The following is a 20,191-nucleotide window of genomic DNA, read 5'->3' as shown; positions in this document are numbered from 1 at the left end:
CCTTTTACCAATGTTCGAGGTTTTTGACACTTTAAGACAGTAAAACCCATGTGTCTTGTTCAAAACCAGTTTAGGGCGTCCGAAATCCCAACTCTGATTTTATGAGTGTGAAAAAGGTTATGGTATTTAAGAAAACATTAAGACTAAATTGGTAAAATTGAAATATGTTTATTTGACACTTTAAGACAGTAAAACCCATGTGTCTTGTCCAAAACCAGTTTAGGGCGTCCGAAATCCCAACTCTGATTTTATGAGTGTGAAAAAGGTTATGGTATTTAAATAAACATTAAGACTAAATTGGTAAAATTGAAATATGTAATTAACCAGCAAATTATTTTACATACTCTTAATGAAAAATTATAGATTTAATGTCACTCTTATCTACTTTTGGTCTTGTTTTAGATTATTTTGAAATATGATTTTCAGGCCTTTCTTTTTCATATTTTTTTCATTTTCAATGGCAGAGAACTTGAAATAAAGGGGATATAAGACATGAAAGTAAAAAAAGTCTGTCTCATTCAGCCTCGAGCCTCCTAATAACACTCCACAAAGGAACTCCCAACAGCGCTATGCAGTGTGATGACCATCCAGAATGATGTGATCCCCACAGAAAACACAAAAGATGGGCAGGAGGAGACCAATGAAAAATAGATGTCAATCAGACAGTCATGCCGGGTACAAAGTCTGAGCATCGCAACCGCATCATCTTCCAAGATACTCCGGAATGCTCAGCTGATTTAAATGTATTTTTTCATATTTCTTAGTAAAGAACTTTCAATATCATTGAAATTAGATTATTAAAAAGTAAATTTAAAAGAATCTCACCTTAAATAATATATTTATTAATTACAGTTTTTAAAAAAACTTCCAGATTATTTATGACTTTAAAAAAAAAATTATGTTATGTTTTATTAGAAATCAATGTTTCTTTGTTTAAAAAAAAATTCAAGTAATTTAGATCAATTGAATTAATTTTGTTGCTAAAATTTATTGACCTATTAAAAATTCTGTTTTATAAAATTTTGCGCTATTTGCTTTAATTCATTTCAACTACAGTTAACTAAACTGACTTTAACTTAATTAACTCTTTTATTCAAAAATTGATATTACTTATGATTGTTTTTATGATGTTATGATGTGTTTTTTGGTTTTTATTGATCATGTATATATAATATTAAGATATTTTAATTATAAATTTTGTTTTTTTAAATTAATGTACTTATGTTGTAGTTTATTTTCAATCAATTATGTAACAAAAGAGAAAAATGCTTGGATTTTCTTTGTTATATTTCTTCAAATTTAATCACTTTTTGTTTAAAATTCTATTAGTAATATATTTAAATTTTTTCATTAACCCTTTGACGGTTATGAACGAGTTCGGCTCACAATCAAATCGTGCTTCATAATGCACACAAACGAGTTCCGCTCGGGAGCAAGATTTTGACCAAAATGGTTAGTAATAAGCTCTGCTCGCATAGTGAAATTCTTCCCCAGTGTGCGCTGACGAGCTGAGCTCGTTTGCCATTATTAATCTACATTGATCATGTTAAAAACGAATCATACTTGCGAAGCGTAGTTAGTTTCACTGCCTACAGATGGCAGTACTGGTTCCATAAAATTCTTTTTCATAATGAAGGGGGAATTAATTTTTTTACCTTGTTCTTTTTATGCGTATTTTTTAAGGTGTTTGTAAAGTAAAATGGCTGAAAAGCGAAAGTTACATAATTATGATATAGAAAGCTTATCTAGTTTTGAGTCTGATGAAGACTTTGTTCAGAGTATTTAGGTAATTACTGTATTTAAATGCTTCATAAAGTTTTACATTAACTGTATTTATTTAGTCCTTTCAATTTGTCTTATATTTATAATTAGCTATTTATATAATTGATTATGATCATTTATAATTTACTATTACTAATTATCATTTATTAATTATTTTTAAGTACGTAAAAAGTGTTATTTATGTACTACAAATACTTTAAGAAATTTTTAAAATGTGTGAGATGAGCTATCTGCGGTATCGCCAGAGAAGGGTGAAATTTTCGGAAGTATGGCGGGGGAAAACAGCTGCTTATTTCAACTGCTGTTTGCTCGTGATACTGTGCGAATTAGTGAAACGGAAACTGCTCATTTCCCTAACCGTCAAAGGGTTAAGAATGAGAGTCAGTCACTTCTGAAAAATCACGTGGATTTGGCCTCTTTTTTTTTTGGAATGAGGGGGTGAAAAATTAGGAGAGCAATCCATTTGTCTCCTTTGCTAACTCCTTCAAAAAACAATAATGCTGCATCACTTAATGTCTGGAATCTTCTGCTTTGAGAAAAGTTCTTTTTTCTCAGAAGTGACTCAAACTTCTTTAGATTTCAATTGAGCGATATGTTTTTCATCAGAGCAGTGTTTTTCTAAACTTTCAATATTGTATATGTGAATTTCTCAATCCGATCCGAAAAGAATTTTTAATCTAGCAAATTTTTAAGTGTCTCTCCATCCTATTAGATGAAAAAAAAAATTTCCAGTTAAAAAATACTTAGTTATTATCCATACTTTGAAGGAAAAAAAATACTAAATTTCTAATTTGTTGATTTTATCCTTATTTTAAACCTCTCTTCCCCAAAAAAATTATATACAAAGAAGATAAATTATGTAAGAAAGAACTAATTTCTGAATGATTTTGAAATTTTAATATGGTCTATAAAATTAAAGAGAACGTTGATAGATAGAGGCACCATGTTGATAATAAAAATCTGAAATTTTTTTCCTTGTGGACAATATTGCTTCCAAGACTCTTTAAAACCACAAACATTAGAATAAATTTGAAAGTCTAAGCACTGTCCCAACACAATCCGCAATTATTTTACTCGAGAGATGGAAAGCGAGATAATCGGTCATGAGCACAAAATGATTAAAAACTTCAAATTTATTCAAAAACTCATGTGCGAAACAAAAATTTTAAAACCAAATTATATCTGTCAAAATCATACACGTTTGTATCAGCTTTTTATTTTCTAGTTTTTTTTCTTCTCATTTTTGCAAAGAGTCTACATATTTATTTAAAAGTGAAATTTCTTTGCTGACTGATGATTTTTCAAAATATGTAATTTAAAAAAATTAGGTAAGAAATTTAGATGATGTAAAGTTACAAAAACAGGTCTGCCAACTACTGTGCTTTTTGTAAAATACTTTATAAAATGGTAGACATTTAGAACCAAAGCTTTCTCAGAATTTTTGATAATTTTGTCACCTTTTTAAAAGCCTCATCGCGAAGGATCTGGAACAAAGTGGCGTTGCAAATGAACTTTTAAATCATTTATATGTAGTAGTGTGAAAAATAGGTTTAAAGAAAAAATTAAACATCAATTTAGCTGCCTGGATAAAAATAATTTTTTACAAAAAGCGTAGAAAGTTGACAGCCCTGCAAACATCTAAAGTTTTTTTAAAAAAAGCAAATTATTATTTTTCTCTTTTAAAAAAAATAAAAATTTAAAACTACACAGCTGTTCTCTTTAAAAATAGATACTGCCAACTCTGAATTGACTTTATAGCTATAAAATGTTTTATTCTGTCTCTGAAATAAACTTTTCTGTTTAATAAAACCATTAATTTTCCAAGCAGGCTCAACATGAAATTAATAACAAAATTATCATTTTAAAGTTTGATAAAAAGCTTTTTAAAATTTTGAATTAGTTTTGGCGCAAATAAATTTCAGAAAGCTTAAATTTATCAGTAATATATATGTTACGCTGTCCTGAAAGAGTAATAAAATATGCATATTTTTTGTCTTTTACACAAAACTAAAGCCATACATTCTCTTTTTATTTTTTAAGAAAAGACTGGGAATATTTTAATCAGGAGTTTTGATGTTAACATTTACATCAAAAGATCTTCTATTGATCTCTTTTTTCTTTCCACTTCTGATCTGCACACAGGTGAGAAGGTCAGGTTATTTTTTCTTTAATTATTTTTCAATTTGAATTTTTAAACATACATACCTTATTTAAAATTTTCCTCACAGTTGAATTTGATACTTTAAATGTATTTACTATCTAATAAAAATTAAAGAAATGAAAAAGAAATAACAATTTATTGATGTAAATTTCCCTTTTTAGTTTCTAAATAAATGTATGTTACTATTATTTCATTTTGAATGTTATTTTAATTTTAAGATTTGTTGTTGTTGTTAATTTACGTCGCACTAGAGCTGCACAATGGGCTATTGGCGACGGTCTGGGAAACATCCCGGAGGATGATCCGAAGACATGCCATCACAATTTTGATCCTCTGCGGAGGGGATGGCACCCCCGCTTCGGTAGCCCGACGACCTGCGCGCGAAGTCGAACACTTTGCGGTAGCACAGTTTAACGAGGACCAATACCGCACACTCTCGGTCCCTACGCAGACTGATCCAAGTGGTCACCCACCCGCGCACTGACCGTAGCCAGTGATGCTTGACTTCAGTGATCTGCTGGGAACCGTGTCTTAACGATCAGTCCACTGCGGGACTTTTAATTTTAAGAAAAATGAATGAGTGAATCATAGCTGCTAACTCTACTGGATTTAGCAGGGTTTCTCCTGCTCTACTGGTTTAAAAAAAATTCTGATTTTTGTAGAAAAATTCCCTAAAATTGAGAAAGTTGCCTGAAATCCCTATTGAAATAGAATTTTTGTGCAGATTATTTCTTGCTTAAATATTTAAAAGAGTGTGACTAATACGACAGGGCTCGCTTATAATTATAAAGCGAGCTTCATTTATGAAATTTAGTTAACTATCTTTGATGAATTAAATGCCTATTACTATCCAAAATTATACATAATAATAATACATAACATTTCTAGTTCATTTAATGTGAAATCATGACTGGAAAATATTGCAGTTTTTCTATTTCAATAATAATAATAATCCCCTTTGTGTAAAATATTTAGTATATTTTGCAACACTTATGAAATTTAAATTATATTGTAAAATCTTCTGTTTTTTTTTTTCCTATCTGAGTTGGCAGCTATGGTAAAGTGATATGGATTAAAAACTGAAAGTAGTTCTGAGGTGTCATAAGCGACAGAAAAAAAAGCATCAGAAGAGAATCTATGCAATACTACAAAAAAAAAGAGAATCATTTGAGTTTTGATATGAAGAATTTAAAATTTTTTCTGACTGTTTAATGACATTGACGAATTTAAGGACCGGTTAATGGTCATGACATGACCTTGCCTTGGATATACCTGCATTTTTAGATTTTTGATCTAAAATAAATAAAGGGGAAAGCGTAAATAAGTGATTATTTAAGCTAGTGTTGTTTTTAAAAAGAACAAGTATAATCAAAATGGAGCTGCTGATTTTTTATTTAAATATAGCCTGAAGTAAATAATCTTCTAATTTTTTCTTTTAACTAAGGAAATTATAATTCCAACTGTTTCAAAATAGAAAATATATTTAAAAAAAAAAAAATTTTTTTTGGCAAAAAATTCATTTTTATTTTATGAACAATTAATATTAAGTGTGGGCTGAGAAGCAATAATAGTATTTCAGAAATAAACCCATTTTCATAAATATTATAAAAGAAACAAAATTTCACTGGTGATTATTACTCATAAAATATGTTAAAACATCGAGTTTTCTTTTTAAATAAATTTTTCATTGTATAAATATTAATTAAAATTATTTTGAAAATAAGGAAAAGCCTAAGAAGTGATTTTCTGATGCTTTATCTCTTCTCTTACCCCCTCCCACTATGAATATGGGTGCTTTGCCGCTCTATAACAAAACTTATTCGTAAAATTGTGCAGAAAAAAAAAAAAGATTTAGATTACAGAACACCTGAAAACATTTTTTAAATAATGTTTCTTTTTCATGATTCCAAATATAAACATAACTTTGCACAATACAGTTTAAATCAAGGTTGGTGATTGCATATGATTGTCCACCCTTTTTGAAGCAGAATTCAAAATTCATAAATAAAATTAATTTCAAGTCTATAATATTGTTATACTGAGCGATGATTTGTCTCTTTGTATGAGCTATATAATATTTATCGTCAACAGATATTTTTGTTGTAATGTGCTAATAAATTCTCATATCTGTAATCATCTCTGGAAAGTTCAGGTTATTTTAGGATGATTCAAAAAAACTTATCAAAAGTTTCAAGTTAAATTTAATATTTTTTTTTCAATTTATGATAAATAATAATTAAAAATAATCTAATGAATGTAATTTCATCATTATATTATAGTATTTACTATACTACATACAATATTTTTATTTCAGATTTATTTTTTAACTTATAAAGTTTATGTAAAATGTAAATTTATATAGCATTATTAGTTTAAAATTCAGACTTAATTTTTCATATTACAAATGAACCTTTAGTGTTTCATGCTATAAGAAATGCTTTAAAATGCATTAGATCAATATTTTTTTTTAACAGTTGAGAATTTTGGAAAAAGTGGCCCTTATTAAAAATGTTACTACTAGTCACTGGACGGTAATAATTTACTTAATTTCACACTACATTTAAGAGATCTAATTAAAAAACTTGATTTTTATGTCTAATTTTATAAAGTAATAATAACTTGCTCACATACATAAAATGTTGAAAAAGACTCAAATTTTTTGATGAGATGGTAATCTTTTATGTTAATATAATTTTTTTTCTTTCGTTTATATCAAAAAAATAACTCTCATAGCATCAATAAACTTCATTTACATAACTACATTAATATACTTTATTTTTAGTCTGTACATATTGCGCTCCAAAATTTATTTACTATTCTATACTTACTTATATTTTGTAAAAATTTAATAAGCAGTGGTGCCAGAAAATATTGATACTAAGATTAATTAATATGAAATAAAAGGTTATTAATAAATTTATATAAAAAGCAAATCACTATTGAGGATCAAGGGAAAGACTTATCAAAAACTAGATCATTTGTCAGATAGTTTGTCATTAATTTTTCACTAAGAACTACTTTTCTCATAACAGATAAAAATTTACTTTTAAAATCAATAGGTTGTAACTAATTTTTGGAAGAATATTTAACAAACAAAAAGTCCCTTTTCTGATAACTAGTTGGATATAAATTGAAATAATGCTGTGACTAAATGCAAAAATTTAATAAAAATTTGTTTTATTAAAGAAACTTAAGCATACGAATTATTTAATATAACAGATGAACATAATTAAATGGTGTGTGTGCAAGTATTTACAAAATCTACCACTTTAAAACTTTTAAGTACCAGTATTATTGATACTATCATTACGGTTTTCCCACTTTTCTAATAGAGACATAAACTCCAACTCCAATTGTTTTAACTCTTCTTTTTTCTCTTCAACTTTTAATCTTGTCAGGCTTTCATTCTAAAAAGTAAAGAAAAAAGAGATAGTGCAAGATTAGAAAAAAAAAAGTCAGAATATTTCTGAATGAAAAGGCGATCAGTTTCCACATTCTACACCTAGGAGATGTATTTTCATCTAGAAAAATGTAACATAACTTTTTACTACAAATAGTATATTCAGCAGTCTTTTTTTTATCACTCATTATTAACATGGTGAGTGTAATGTCATTCATTGATGACTAAGTGTTGAAATATGATAAAAAATTTACATTGTTTTAAGTAATTATTGAAAATTTATTAAAAATTTAATTCTCATCTATTACAAATCAAACTTTTATTATTTTCAATCTGTTTGTAGTATGCTTTGCATTACTATAAAACAATAAATGTATTTCTAAGCAATGTAGGAATGGTGATTTCCTTTAAAAAAAAAAGAGATTTTTATCACAATTTAGAGCTTGTGAACAAGAATTCTAACCTAAATTCGACTGGCCCCCTTAGGGAGCACCTGAGGTTTACTGAAGTAGGTTATAATTTGAATGTACTGATTGCAATAGAATAATGTATAATTGTGATGATTAGAAGTGTCAGTACAGATATTGCAATGAAATTTTGGTTTCATATAATTTTCTAGTGATATACAGAATATGTGTTACTGATGATAAGAAGTTTTCTACATTTTACTTTAAGATACATTTTACTTTAAGAAGCTCATTATAAATTGCTAAAAATAAAAATCTGAACATTGTTCGTTGGAGGCCAGGAAACTCAAAAAAAAAATTTATACGGATATTCAGTCCGTTATTGAAGATAGCTTCCATGATAGATCGGATTCCCTGTATTTTATGTTTCATGATATTGTAAGTTAAAATTATGTTTAGAAAAATAGTTTCTAATTTGGTTGTACATTAATATGCATTCAAGGTTCTCTATTAGGCTGCAGTTTCTGCACTCTTATAGTTTTTGATACATTTTATGTTGGTGCAATGTTAAGCCCTATTGATTTGTAAGGAATTTGTAAATAAAATAGGTTGTATATTTTCTTATTTCTGGAAATTAGTAAATACATTACTCTGGTATCAGGGCTGCTATATCTAGTCTGCCAGTCTTTTTTCATTTGTTTTAAGAGAATTTGTCTAATTGTTTTCTTGGTTGTTTTTCCTGTAAGCTAGTTTCCTGTAGTCCAGTTAAACTAGTCTGTCAGTCTTCTCATTACCCTTATCTAACTCATCCATCCAATCTCTTCTCATCCATTCAATTCAGATTGATGTTTGGGGTTATGACAATTTTTATGGTGGTGGTTAGAAATTCTACATCATTAGTCTTTCATAAAACTGACATGGAGTCAAAAAATTTTAATATTCTGTTAGATGTTGTGACCTTTAATCTAGTATATAAACTGGAGAATGACCCGGAGCTTTACTTTGAAGACTAGTCTGAACAGTTTTGTTTTGATGATCTACCGGTTTTAATTTACAACAAATGTGCATCCTGTTTGTACATTAATCAATTTAGAGCCATCACTGAATATTTCAATTACATTGTTTAGGTGATTACAGCTAAATCTGATTCTTAACTATATATATATATTATGATCTCTGTGGGGCAGTAGATAGGTGATTTCGGATGAGGTTGAAATTCATTGTTTGTTTCTTCATGAAAAAGTATATGTCATATTTTTCCTTCAATTTTAAGTTGGAGATCTGAAGAAAGAATTCTTGCTTACTTTGTAGGGCATTGTTCTAGGTAGTTCTGTAGATTTTTGTAATGGCTAAAAATGGGAATTTTTCTATTTTTTTTTTAATTATACTTAAAGTTTGAACAATATAAACAATAAAGCGAAAAGAATATGAAAAATAACATCTTGCTGCATATTTAATATAGAGTCATGAAAACATTTAGGAGATTTTGAAATACCAAATTGCAGAAAATTCAAAACACATTATTTGACATATTAAATAGATTTCATGCAAGTTATAATCTTTTCTTATGTATCAATTTAACACAGAATTTATTAACATTTACTGAAACATGCTTTTAATTCTCTTTGACTTTTAGTTCAATTTAACATGAATTGAAATGCATTAAACTATTCATAATTGCATTATCAGAATACTTAAATTGAAACAGGAGTTTCATCATAATTGTTAATTCAATAAAAAAAAAAAGGATTATGACATTTTATTAATATTTATTTTTATCCAAAAAAAAACATAGATTTTCTGCAAATGACATGCTTTTGAAAGAAACAGATCTGAACTTGAAATGATTTACTGAAAAAAATGTAAAAAGGAGGAAGAAAAAAAAAATACTCACAGGAGGAAGATTTATGTAACTTTTCAGTTTATCTTTTGAAACTTTTAGTTTTTCTTCTAAAACTTTAATAACCTAAAATATAAACATTTATTTTAAAAATGGCATTAGAGAAGCAGTTATTCTTTTCCCAGTGTAGAAAATCAAATATTACAATATGCTTGGTTTAATTCAATAGCCAGATTTATTTTACAGTCTTCCAAAGAAAAATTTTGCATACATATTTTTGCTCATAAATATCTTAAAATGAGCTTCTAACTACTCAATTTTTAACCTATCTATTGATGCAAAATGTGTTCGATTTTATTTAGTTACAAAAGATCATGATTGATAATAAGATAACAGTTCAAAAAAGCTGTCATACATGAAATTGTGTTGAAATTGAAATTTTTTTTTTAAGAAGCACTTATTTTATGAGCAATGCTAAATGAATATGAATACCCTGTCTTTTATGGCACATAATTGTCAGATAAAAATCTAGTATTTCAGTTCAGAAATTTCCTATTAGCTTTTTCTTTAATATTTGCATCAAACCAATTGGATTTGACGAAAGATATAAATTCTGAAGCAATCAACATACCATCCTGCAATTTCAAAAGCTGGGTATTGTCACTTTAAACTAACCTTTTCTTATCAAACAAAACCCAAGCAAATCATCAAGCATAGTTCCAAAAAGGCAAAAATCCGCTAAACCAAAAGAATCAAATTGGCGGATTTCAGCCCACTGGTGGAAGAATCGCGTGTATGTAAAACAGGAATTGGCGAAAGTTTCGAAATTAAATTGAGGAAAGATTGTGAAAATTTCTTCAGATTATAGGTTTCTGATAAGCGAAAGTCAGCGAACCAATAGTCTTGAGAAACACGAAACTACGCAATATTCCCAGAAAAATCATATGCTCTGCTTCTGATTTTTAGACCCGGAAGGATAATACTAAAAACCCAGAATTCCATCACCCCTGTCTGAAATAACTACTACAATAATGATCTCAAAAATAATTGTAAAGAAATTAACCTTTACTTACCTCTAAAGATTCAACTAAATTGCTGTGTTGTAATGATTCCTCAAAGCTGACCACTTTCAATCTTTCCTAAAAGAATTAAAGATTTATAAAAAATTATGTTTGAAAAAGTTAAAGTTTCCAAATGTCAATATTTTGATAAATGAGAAATTAACAATTTATTATTAATTTTGATAAATATTAAATTTCTTCTGAACTGTCACCATATGTTAAAAGTAATAAATACAGTTCAGAACCTCTTATCCGGAAATCGGAACGAAATTCAATAAATTTTCCCGCCATTTAAAAAAAAAAAAAAAATTTCCACAAAAGATTTCAGAATTCTTTTTTAAAAGATGTTTGCCATCATTTTAGAAATAATCATTAGTTCCCTACACTGTCAAAAGAAGTAAGAGTTTTATTAAATTATTCTAAATATATATTTTTTTGGTTGAGTTTGACAATAAAAAAAAAAAGGCTTTTTGTAGCGATTCAGAAAACCGGAAAAATCAGTAACCGGAATAACGTTGGTCCCAATCATTCCAGATAATCGGTTCTCTACTGTATATGGTGAACAAATATGCTGAGCTTAAAAACTGGGGTGAGGGAGTATAAAAATTTCAAAGTACATTTTGTAATAAGTACAATTTCAAGTACATTTTGGTAGTTCCAAACAATTAAAAAAAAGTAGTTTTTTTTAAAAGTAATTATAAATTATGGTTTAAAAAAAAACTTCTTTAGATTAAAACTTATATACATATTTTTTACTTCACTAAATGTAATTGCTCATATTATTACCAATTTCGACTTAAATGATTATGCACATGTATGAAAACTTTACATGTAGCTTCAAAAATGTGGCTAGTCTTTGTTATTTTATTTCTCCAATGTTGGCAGATATGTATTTAAATTTTGATATTTATAATGCTAACTAAAAAAAACATAATGAAATACCTTAAATAATTTAATATCCCTTTCATACTCTGCAGATTTGGTGTTGAAGAATTTTGTTCTTCCAGTCATCTTCTCTTTATTAGATTCTTGAGTGTCAACTACTTCTGTCAAAGCATTTAATTGACTGAAATACAATACAATTAGCACAAAAAGACGATTTATACACAACTATTTTTTCGAAATTCTATGGTAAAGGATAACATGCTTATTTACACAATATTAAACAAATTATACCTTTTAAGAATATCATTAGAATTTCTTATTTTTAAGCTTTTTTGACTATACGAAGACATCAAGGCACAGTTAATCATTTTCTGTTCTTCATTTTTAAAATTCTCATTTTTCATTTCACAAATCGCCAGTAGGAAACTGAAAAAATCATTATATATATAGACAGGGTGCATAGCCATATTTTCCAACAACAAATAAGCACCTTTTAAGCACTCAAAAAATATTTTTAAGCACTATATACATTAACAAAATGCAACATAATTTTCAAAGACTTTACATGATCATGATAAAATAACCAGTTTCTGATAAAGAATTCTTTTCTTGATTAAATTAATCATCATAAAAAGATGAAGAGGTTTTTCGGTACGATATCAGCCGGTGGAAAATGAAGCCTGAAATTGAGAATATCATGCAAAATGCAGCAGAGTTGCACGCGAGAGGGCAAGAATCTCACCGAACCCAGTAGATGCACACGTGTACTCCCGAGTATTTCATCAAACACGCAAAATGATTGGCGCCTTCATACGCTATGGACCGACGGTACGCTAAAATAGATTGTAGTTAAATGAATTGTGAAAAGGTCGAATAGAACAATGTGAAAAGCACTCTTTTGCATAATATGTGGTGAAAATTGACATGGAACAGAAAAAATTTAATTTTCGAGAAGGGAAGTTTGAGCACTTTTTAAAAATGCCCAATGAAAAAAGCACCTCTAAGGGCTTTTAAAAGACGAAAATTGAAAAAAAGCACTTTTTAAAATTGCTACGCACCATGTATAGAGACTAAAACTTAGGCAAAGCTAAGATAAAGCTAAAATTAGGTAAAACAAAACATTTAATGTTTCAAGAAGATTAGGTGATTCAATTTTATTAGATTTAATCATTTTTATATTAGTCAATTTTATTAGATTCAATTTTATTAAATTTTTTAAGAAAATCTTTATAAATTCTTCAAAGAATTCTTACTTCGAAAGAAGAAAAAAAGATTTCTTCAAAGATTCTTTCTTAATTAGAAAATGAGGCAAAGACTGCGGAACTTTAAGTCAACAAGGAAAAAACTAAAATGTACAAAAAATGAAATTTTTTATCAAATATTTTCATGCAAAATCCTTGATTACCTGGACTAACAGTTAAGTATTTTATTTTATATCCGTCATTGACCCAATTTTGGGTTTATGACTACTAATGTTCAACTCCGTAGCCTTGTAATTTTTGAACCAATCCAGAAGACAAGGAAATTCCTGGATCAGTACCCCCAGAGGTATTGCTTTGTTATGGGAACATGGAGAATTTTGCAACTCAACAGATTTAGCGTGCATCAGTCACCATTTACTACATGGGAAGTCATTGGTCAGCGGGGATCAAACCCATGAACTCTTGGACATGGGCCCAGTGCCCTACTAACAGTTAAGTATTCAAAATATCAGTTATGAGCAAAAACAGCAATTAGTAGGGAGAAATTCCGCTAACTATGATGCATTTTCATTGATTAAGGTTATCAGCATAATAAAAAAAATCTGTCGACCAGATGCAGATCATATTGCAGCAACTAGCTTTTTCATTACCCTTTTAACTATTATACTTCAATTATTGTAGATAAAAACCGTTTGGTTTTGGGGGGAATTAAAAGAGGCATAAGGACCTATTGCTGATTATATTTTACCACAATACGTAAGGAAACAGTAGGCTAAATCTTCAAAAAGTCGCGACTTTTAAAAAAAAAAATAGTTGTTTTCAAATGCTCAAAAAAGTCAAAGGAAGTTCGCAAACAGTAATTTTTTAGATACAAGTGGCAACCCTACATCAAAGTCTAAAAAATAAATATAAGATTTATTTTAATTTTTTTAATGTAATTCTATAAAATTATTAGACATAAATGCATTGAAAGAACTTTTATTTTTTTTTAAAAAAAAAAGATGATAAAAAAAACTACCAAATTTAATTACAACGAATGCAAAATATAACTCTCTTTTGCATGTGATTTAAAAATTCAGTTCGTGACAAGTTTGCAGGATTTTTCCTAACTTTAAAAAAGGAGGCAATTCAAATCTGTGCGACTTGGATTTTCACTTTCTTCATCATAATATCTAAATAAAGAGCGCCTTCTGTCTACTTTGTTTAATTCCTTATACACCCAGCATTTGCCCACGAATGCCATATATACATATATATTAAATGTAAATAAGAATTTTCATTTGGATTGGTAAGTTACTTTGTTAAGTCAAGTTCCTCTATATTCATTTTTGCAGCCAATCCTGCTACGCAGTCAATTTGTTTCCATGTATCCTCACTAAGAGATGCATCTTCACTATTAAGAAGAGCTTTTAGTTTCCCAACTATTAGAAATAAATAAATAATTAAATAAATATAAATAATAATAGTGACTTCTCTACTATTTATCTCACAGTGACAGACTAGATAAGATGAAATATATTGAGCGGCTTTGAGGAGAACTCCTCCAGAAGAAAAGTTTGGGGCTGTCTGCTGCTATGGTAACAATTGAGAGCACATTTCTAATGGAGGTGCAATAGAGAAATGAAAGTGTTAACTCATGCTGACCTATGCAAAGATCAAGACAAAAATATTCACCCCACACCGCTATTTGAAGTGACTTTTCCTCGTAACCTTGGCACCCCCCCCCACTATGTGCACCTGGTGTTTGGAAAAGTTCTCCTGAAAGCCGTACTATAGCAAGAACATAATGATACAGCTTGCAATCATTGAAGTTGTTAGAAAGAAAAAAACAACAGCTCTAGCAGAAAACATCATCATCAGTAGCAGAATAATCATAAAAATTTAACAGAATTAATTTAATATGTTAAATATAATAATGTTTGAACTAAGTAAATGTATTTTCGAATTTGTTCAAACATCATAAAATGTTCTCAAGTAGATTAGAAATTCTCTGTATTCTGGAAAGAATGAAATTAAATTACAAGTCCTGACTATGTTTATAAGTTTGTTACATAAACTATTTGAATACTCTTGTATAATCTTTGTACTAACACTCATGTACAATCTTTGTACATGATGATTATTTTTTAGGGCCTTAGCCCCCTCACATTTTATAAATGAAGGCACACATCCCTTTCTAAGACTAATATTTTTAACTCACAATATTTGTGTAATTAAATTTAGAATTAAAAAACAACAAAAATTTTTTGTGTCTGAATTCTAAAAAATAATGTCTATTTCGAGTGAGCTTTAATGTGTCCTTCGTGAAAACTGTTACCAAATAATCCCTTACTCATCCCCCTCGCAGAGGAAGTACACGTCCCTATTGCTGACAGATGGGGTAAATTCCTGGTTTTAAATGTCACAGCGAACAGAATAAAAAACAAGCAACAGTAAAACAGAATAAAAAAAATATACCGTTAAAGGAGAGATAAATAATTAACAGGTAAACAATTTCTTTTAGATAAATAATTTACTGATAAACAAAAACAATTCGTAGAAGTTAAAATTGCAAGTTCACATTATTTTGTGAAGCTCAGATAATTTGGACCCAGTTGTTGTATATATACCATAGCAACAATTATACCTTGGTCCAAGTTGGGCTCAAAATTGGCTCAATGAACATGTTCCGAGGGACCAATATTGGGATGCCTAGATTTTAACATTGGTCCTATGCAGTGTCAATATTGGCCTATATAGGGTCAATATTGGGCTTATATTGGCTGAATAATGATTACAAAATATCGGGTGAATCTGAAAATTCTATATAAGGCTGATATTGGCTGTAAAGTGGCAGTAAAATATTGGGTCAATCGAACATTCTATACGTGGCCATGGGTGCAAGTTGGAAAAAAGGCCAAGACTGAAATTTTTTTGACTGAAATACCTAACATACACAATACCCCCTCGACATATGCAAACTATCTAAGAAAGCTTGACCATAATACATCAAGTTTAAGTACTGTACAAAAAATATTTATTCATCTGTCTTTTGATAAAATAACAACAGGACATAAGAAAGTAGACCAATAACGTAGACCTAAAAAATATTTATAAGGACAGAAATTTTTTTTTCTGATTTCCGTCTTCGAGTCAGTCTTGTTTCCGTCCGCAGACATTTTCGAAAGACGGAAATCCGTCCTGGGGATGGAAGACTTGCACCCATGTACGTGGCCCATATCGGAAAAATATCAGCCATTAGAATCCTTATTCAGCCAAGATTCGTGAATATTGGTCCATTGAAGGTCTATGCTATTTTGCTGCTAGGGTATACATATATACATACAGGGAAGGAGAGAGCCCCCCACTCTTGAGATACTTAGCGGTCACTGCACAGAACACAATAATTGGATGACACATTTCGAAACTAAATTATAATCAAAGATAGAACAAATATTATTTATAAAGGTTGAAAAAAAAATACTGTTTGTGTTGAAGGAATGAATACGAGCTCTCTTCAACTTAATTTCCTCTCTCACATTTTTTTCTGATTCTTCATTTTGTGATTTAAGTGATAAAAGATATTCTAAGTCATGAGCATCAGGTTGCAGACTTGAACACACTTCATCCCCATGTAACTGCATCAGCCAATTTTCGAGCTTAAAGAGATATTAAAAATTAATTAATAAAATATACATTAACTAATATTAACTATCACATTAACTAAAAGATGTAACCAATTACAATGCAAAACATAATAAACTATGCCATAAATACTCGTCTTCTAATTAAGCATCCTCATAGACATAGCATAAAAGATTTACATTTTCAGTTTTGTATGAATAAGAATGAAATTTGAAACTATTTTTTCAAGTAATGCTGAGTTGCATAGACTAAAATGTAGACCTACTAAAACTATTATAACATAATTAAATAACAATTAAGAAATTGATTCTAAAAATTGAACTAAATATTGATAGTAACTTAATGAAACCATTGAAGGATTTAAAAATTATTTACTCAATTAAACATATTTTCTGTAAATTAGGGGTGATATTAAAAAAAAATTAGTTTTTGCTTAAACATTATAAATTTTCATTAATTAAAATTTATATTACTCTATAAAATGTGTAGATTTTCTGAACTTTCATTCTGTAAGCTTCTTTTTGGTTAGAATTTATATCCATCCCCCAATATTTATGTATACCTATATATCAGGGGTCTGTCTAGGTTTTTCTGAGAGGTAATTTGAGAGGTAATTTTCTGAGACATAATTTGTAAAAAATTAAAAATTATATTAAAAAATCAACACAAAAATATGGATTTAACGTTTCTTACGATACAAAAATAAAATTTTAAGAAAAAGTATTTTGTGAAACTACCGTTTTTCCTAAAATTGAATTTGTGAAGATACCGCTAAACGGTAGTAAATTCGGCCTGGACAGACCCCTGTATATAATAAACTAATTATTAATAGTAAATTAATTATTGTGAAAAATGGAAAAAAATTTAAAAAATGTATAAATTTTTTTAGTTATAAATAAATTCTAATAATTAAAAGTAATTAATTTTCTGTAAATATATGTTATTATGTATACTGATAAAAATATTTAGTGCTTAGAACACTGTTTAAAAAAAAATTATTTGCTGCTAACATAACTAAATTTCCATGCGACCCTTCGTTAATCTACCTGCTGTGTAAGTGGTCCTTCACTCCATAAGATTGTGCACCCCTATATGTAAATTATAATTAATTTACTTAAAAGGGAATGAATTATAGTGATGGCTTACATATAAGTAGGTACTATAAGCATGGGTAATTATGTACCTACATATAACATGATTATTATCTACATATAAGCAAGACTGCAGAAAAGTCTAAAAGCCTAATATTTCCGCAAAATGAAGTTTTTTTTTTAAATCAAAATTTCTCTAAAATTTAAATTTTTAAGTTTTGATTTTTTATAGAACAATAACTCTTTTTTTGAAAATTAAAGTTTATATAAGGAAGAAATTCATTTGATTTTCCATACTTCTTGAATAAATGAGCCAATGAGTTAAAAATAGTAGAATGTATTGAAATAATTTATTAAATTAAATTTGAAATCCCTTTCATGAACTTAAGGAGTTTTAACTAATAAATACACAAATTTATATAATTTGTTTTCATAACAAGGAAATATTTAGCAAAGTGACACATTTCTTAAGATTAAAAAATTCTGTAATAATTTTTTCAAACTGCAAATTTCTCCATGGCTGCCTGTTCAATCAAACAAATTCTGCTTCTTTATGAGTAATTACAATAAAAATTGAGAATCAAAATAAAATTTTATCAATTGAGATTCGACTATTATGGCGATATTTTAAAAAAAAAATTCCTAAACTATAGCTCAAAGGAATTAAATCATAAGATTTATAATAATTAACATATTACTTGTAAAATAAACTGAGCGGTTATAATATAGAAAATAACATTGATCTTAAAGTATTAAGATTATCATGTTTACAGAAAAACCAATTAATAGTTTCAATAATTTTGGTTAGATATTTTTATTAATGGTCTATAATAAAAATCATAATTGTAGTATATAATGAAAGTATTGTGCATGATTTATTATCGAATAAAATTTCCTTAATGATAAAAAAGAAACTTGCCATGTCAACATGACATGACAGGTTTTTGACATGTCATGTCAAAAACCTGTTTTTAACATAAAAAAACCAAACTCTGAAAAAATTATTTCTGCATTTTTGTCCAACCTCTGTAATATATTGCATATAATTAACAAGCAAAATTACTTTACATTTATTTTTTCTTATTCTGGTATATAACACATTTTGTATCTTTCATGTACAGTTGAATATTTCTTAATTCCAAGTAATCGTTAATTTTTTTGAGATTAACACACAAAACTGTCTTTATAGATTACATAAACAATTTTTAAAAAAAAGCAAACTTTTGAGAATAAAAGACAGCAATGATTGAAAGGCAACAACGATGGTTGGTAAACGAAGCTTCCTAGTATATTAATTTTAATAGCATAAAAAGATAATTAAATTTTAATAGGATTATTTTAATGATATTAAAAAACATTTGACAGTAGTCTTAACTGTTTTTAAATAATAATTAAAACTAAAAAAAAAAATAATATTNGTACCCTAATCTTATACATTCTTCTACAGATTTTTAAGGCCTCCTAGTATATTAATTTTAATAGCATATAAAGATAATTAAGTTTTAATAGGATTATTTTAATGATACTAAAAAACATTTGACAGTAGTCTTAACTGTTGTTAAATAATAATTAAAACTAAAAAAAAAATAATATTAATAACTGCTACCTACAAATATAATCTGAAAAAAAAAAAACTAAATTTTGTTTAATTGAAAAATTGTTTAACTGTAAACTCTAAAAATTTAAAAAAAAATCGATATTTTTTATTTAGCTGACTTAAGCGATTAAGTCTCCAATGAAAGTTAATGTAAATTCAACTGTTTTAAATTTTTTGGTTGTGTTTTATTAAAAAAAATACTAAATAAATTTAAAAAAAAGAACAATTTACTTGCACTGATGAATAGAAAAGTACCAAAAAATCTTTAACTAGTTTTAAAGATAGCCTACACAAAAAAGTGATAATCATAAAATAATTTGGTTTAGTTATACATAAACTGTAGAACATTCTTGATTTCTTAAAGCATTTTGTCTAATACATAAGTTGTTCGGGGCTTAAAAAACTTTTAAAGAAAGTCCAAAGTTTAGGAAAATTATTGGAGTGGGGGCTAACCTATGAGCAGTCTGAAGATAGCCTTTCTGTGAAATTTTTCAGCTGAATACATGTTAATGTACTCTGAAACAGATGAGAGATAATAGGTTATTATGATATGTGAAAGTTGATCAGAGTTCATGCAATTACAGTAAATTAGCACAAAGTATATCTGCTAACTCCTAAAATAAAGAAAGATTGTGTATAAACCGAGCACAAACTATAACTCATTTCATGATGATTCTAAATTAAAATAAGTAATTAAAATATAATACAATGCTTATTTTAGGGTCAATTATATTTTATAATAATTATCAAAAGATACTATACTGTTTGAATTACAAATAGAAGGCGTGTAAGATACATAAAATTATACTGGTTATTAAAGACAAGTTAGAAATTGCTAGTTAATTGTAAAATATAAGCAAACAAAATCATACATAATTTAACACACGTTTGTGAGTATTAAATTCAAACTTAGACATTGCTTTTCATCGGACTTATATACACCCACTACGAAAGAATACTAAAACAATTAATTAAATAAAGTTTTTATTTGGTTTTGATAAATTTAAATTTGAATTCAATTTATCAACGCTTCCTGTTGTTTATTCTTGCCAACATCAAGAACCGAACGAAAGGCTTTAGTTCTTTTGTTTCCATAGATTTTATTACGGAATGGCAATGTCAAACAAGCGGAAGGATACAC

General features: G+C 28.0%; 1 protein-coding gene across 3 annotated transcripts; it reads right to left on the bottom strand.

The window, feature by feature from the left end:
• Nucleotides 1–7,103: 7,103 nt before the first annotated feature.
• LOC107455326 (HAUS augmin-like complex subunit 1) lies at nucleotides 7,104–20,171 on the bottom strand. Of its 3 annotated transcripts, XM_043052900.2 has the most exons (9): nucleotides 19,923–20,075; nucleotides 19,504–19,566; nucleotides 16,202–16,376; nucleotides 14,036–14,159; nucleotides 11,828–11,962; nucleotides 11,594–11,717; nucleotides 10,664–10,729; nucleotides 9,645–9,716; nucleotides 7,104–7,350 (listed from the first exon to the last, which is right to left on the bottom strand). In XM_043052900.2, the coding sequence occupies exons 3-9, from the start codon at nucleotides 16,359–16,361 to the stop codon at nucleotides 7,222–7,224; spliced, it is 810 nt and encodes a 269-aa protein (XP_042908834.1). In that variant the 5' UTR covers nucleotides 16,362–16,376; nucleotides 19,504–19,566; nucleotides 19,923–20,075; the 3' UTR covers nucleotides 7,104–7,221. The 3 variants fall into 3 exon arrangements, with proteins under 3 accessions (XP_042908834.1, XP_015928331.2, XP_015928332.2); XM_016072845.4 differs by lacking the exon at nucleotides 19,504–19,566 and having other exon boundaries at nucleotides 19,923–20,171; XM_016072846.3 differs by lacking the exons at nucleotides 19,504–19,566; nucleotides 19,923–20,075 and adding an exon at nucleotides 19,813–19,863.
• Nucleotides 20,172–20,191: the final 20 nt, after the last annotated feature.

This window comes from Parasteatoda tepidariorum, chromosome 6, assembly GCF_043381705.1.
Source record: "Parasteatoda tepidariorum isolate YZ-2023 chromosome 6, CAS_Ptep_4.0, whole genome shotgun sequence".
In the NCBI taxonomy this organism is placed as follows: domain Eukaryota; kingdom Metazoa; phylum Arthropoda; class Arachnida; order Araneae; family Theridiidae; genus Parasteatoda; species Parasteatoda tepidariorum.
Note: the sequence above shows the minus strand (reverse complement) of the source record. Positions and strands in the feature narration are given on the sequence as shown.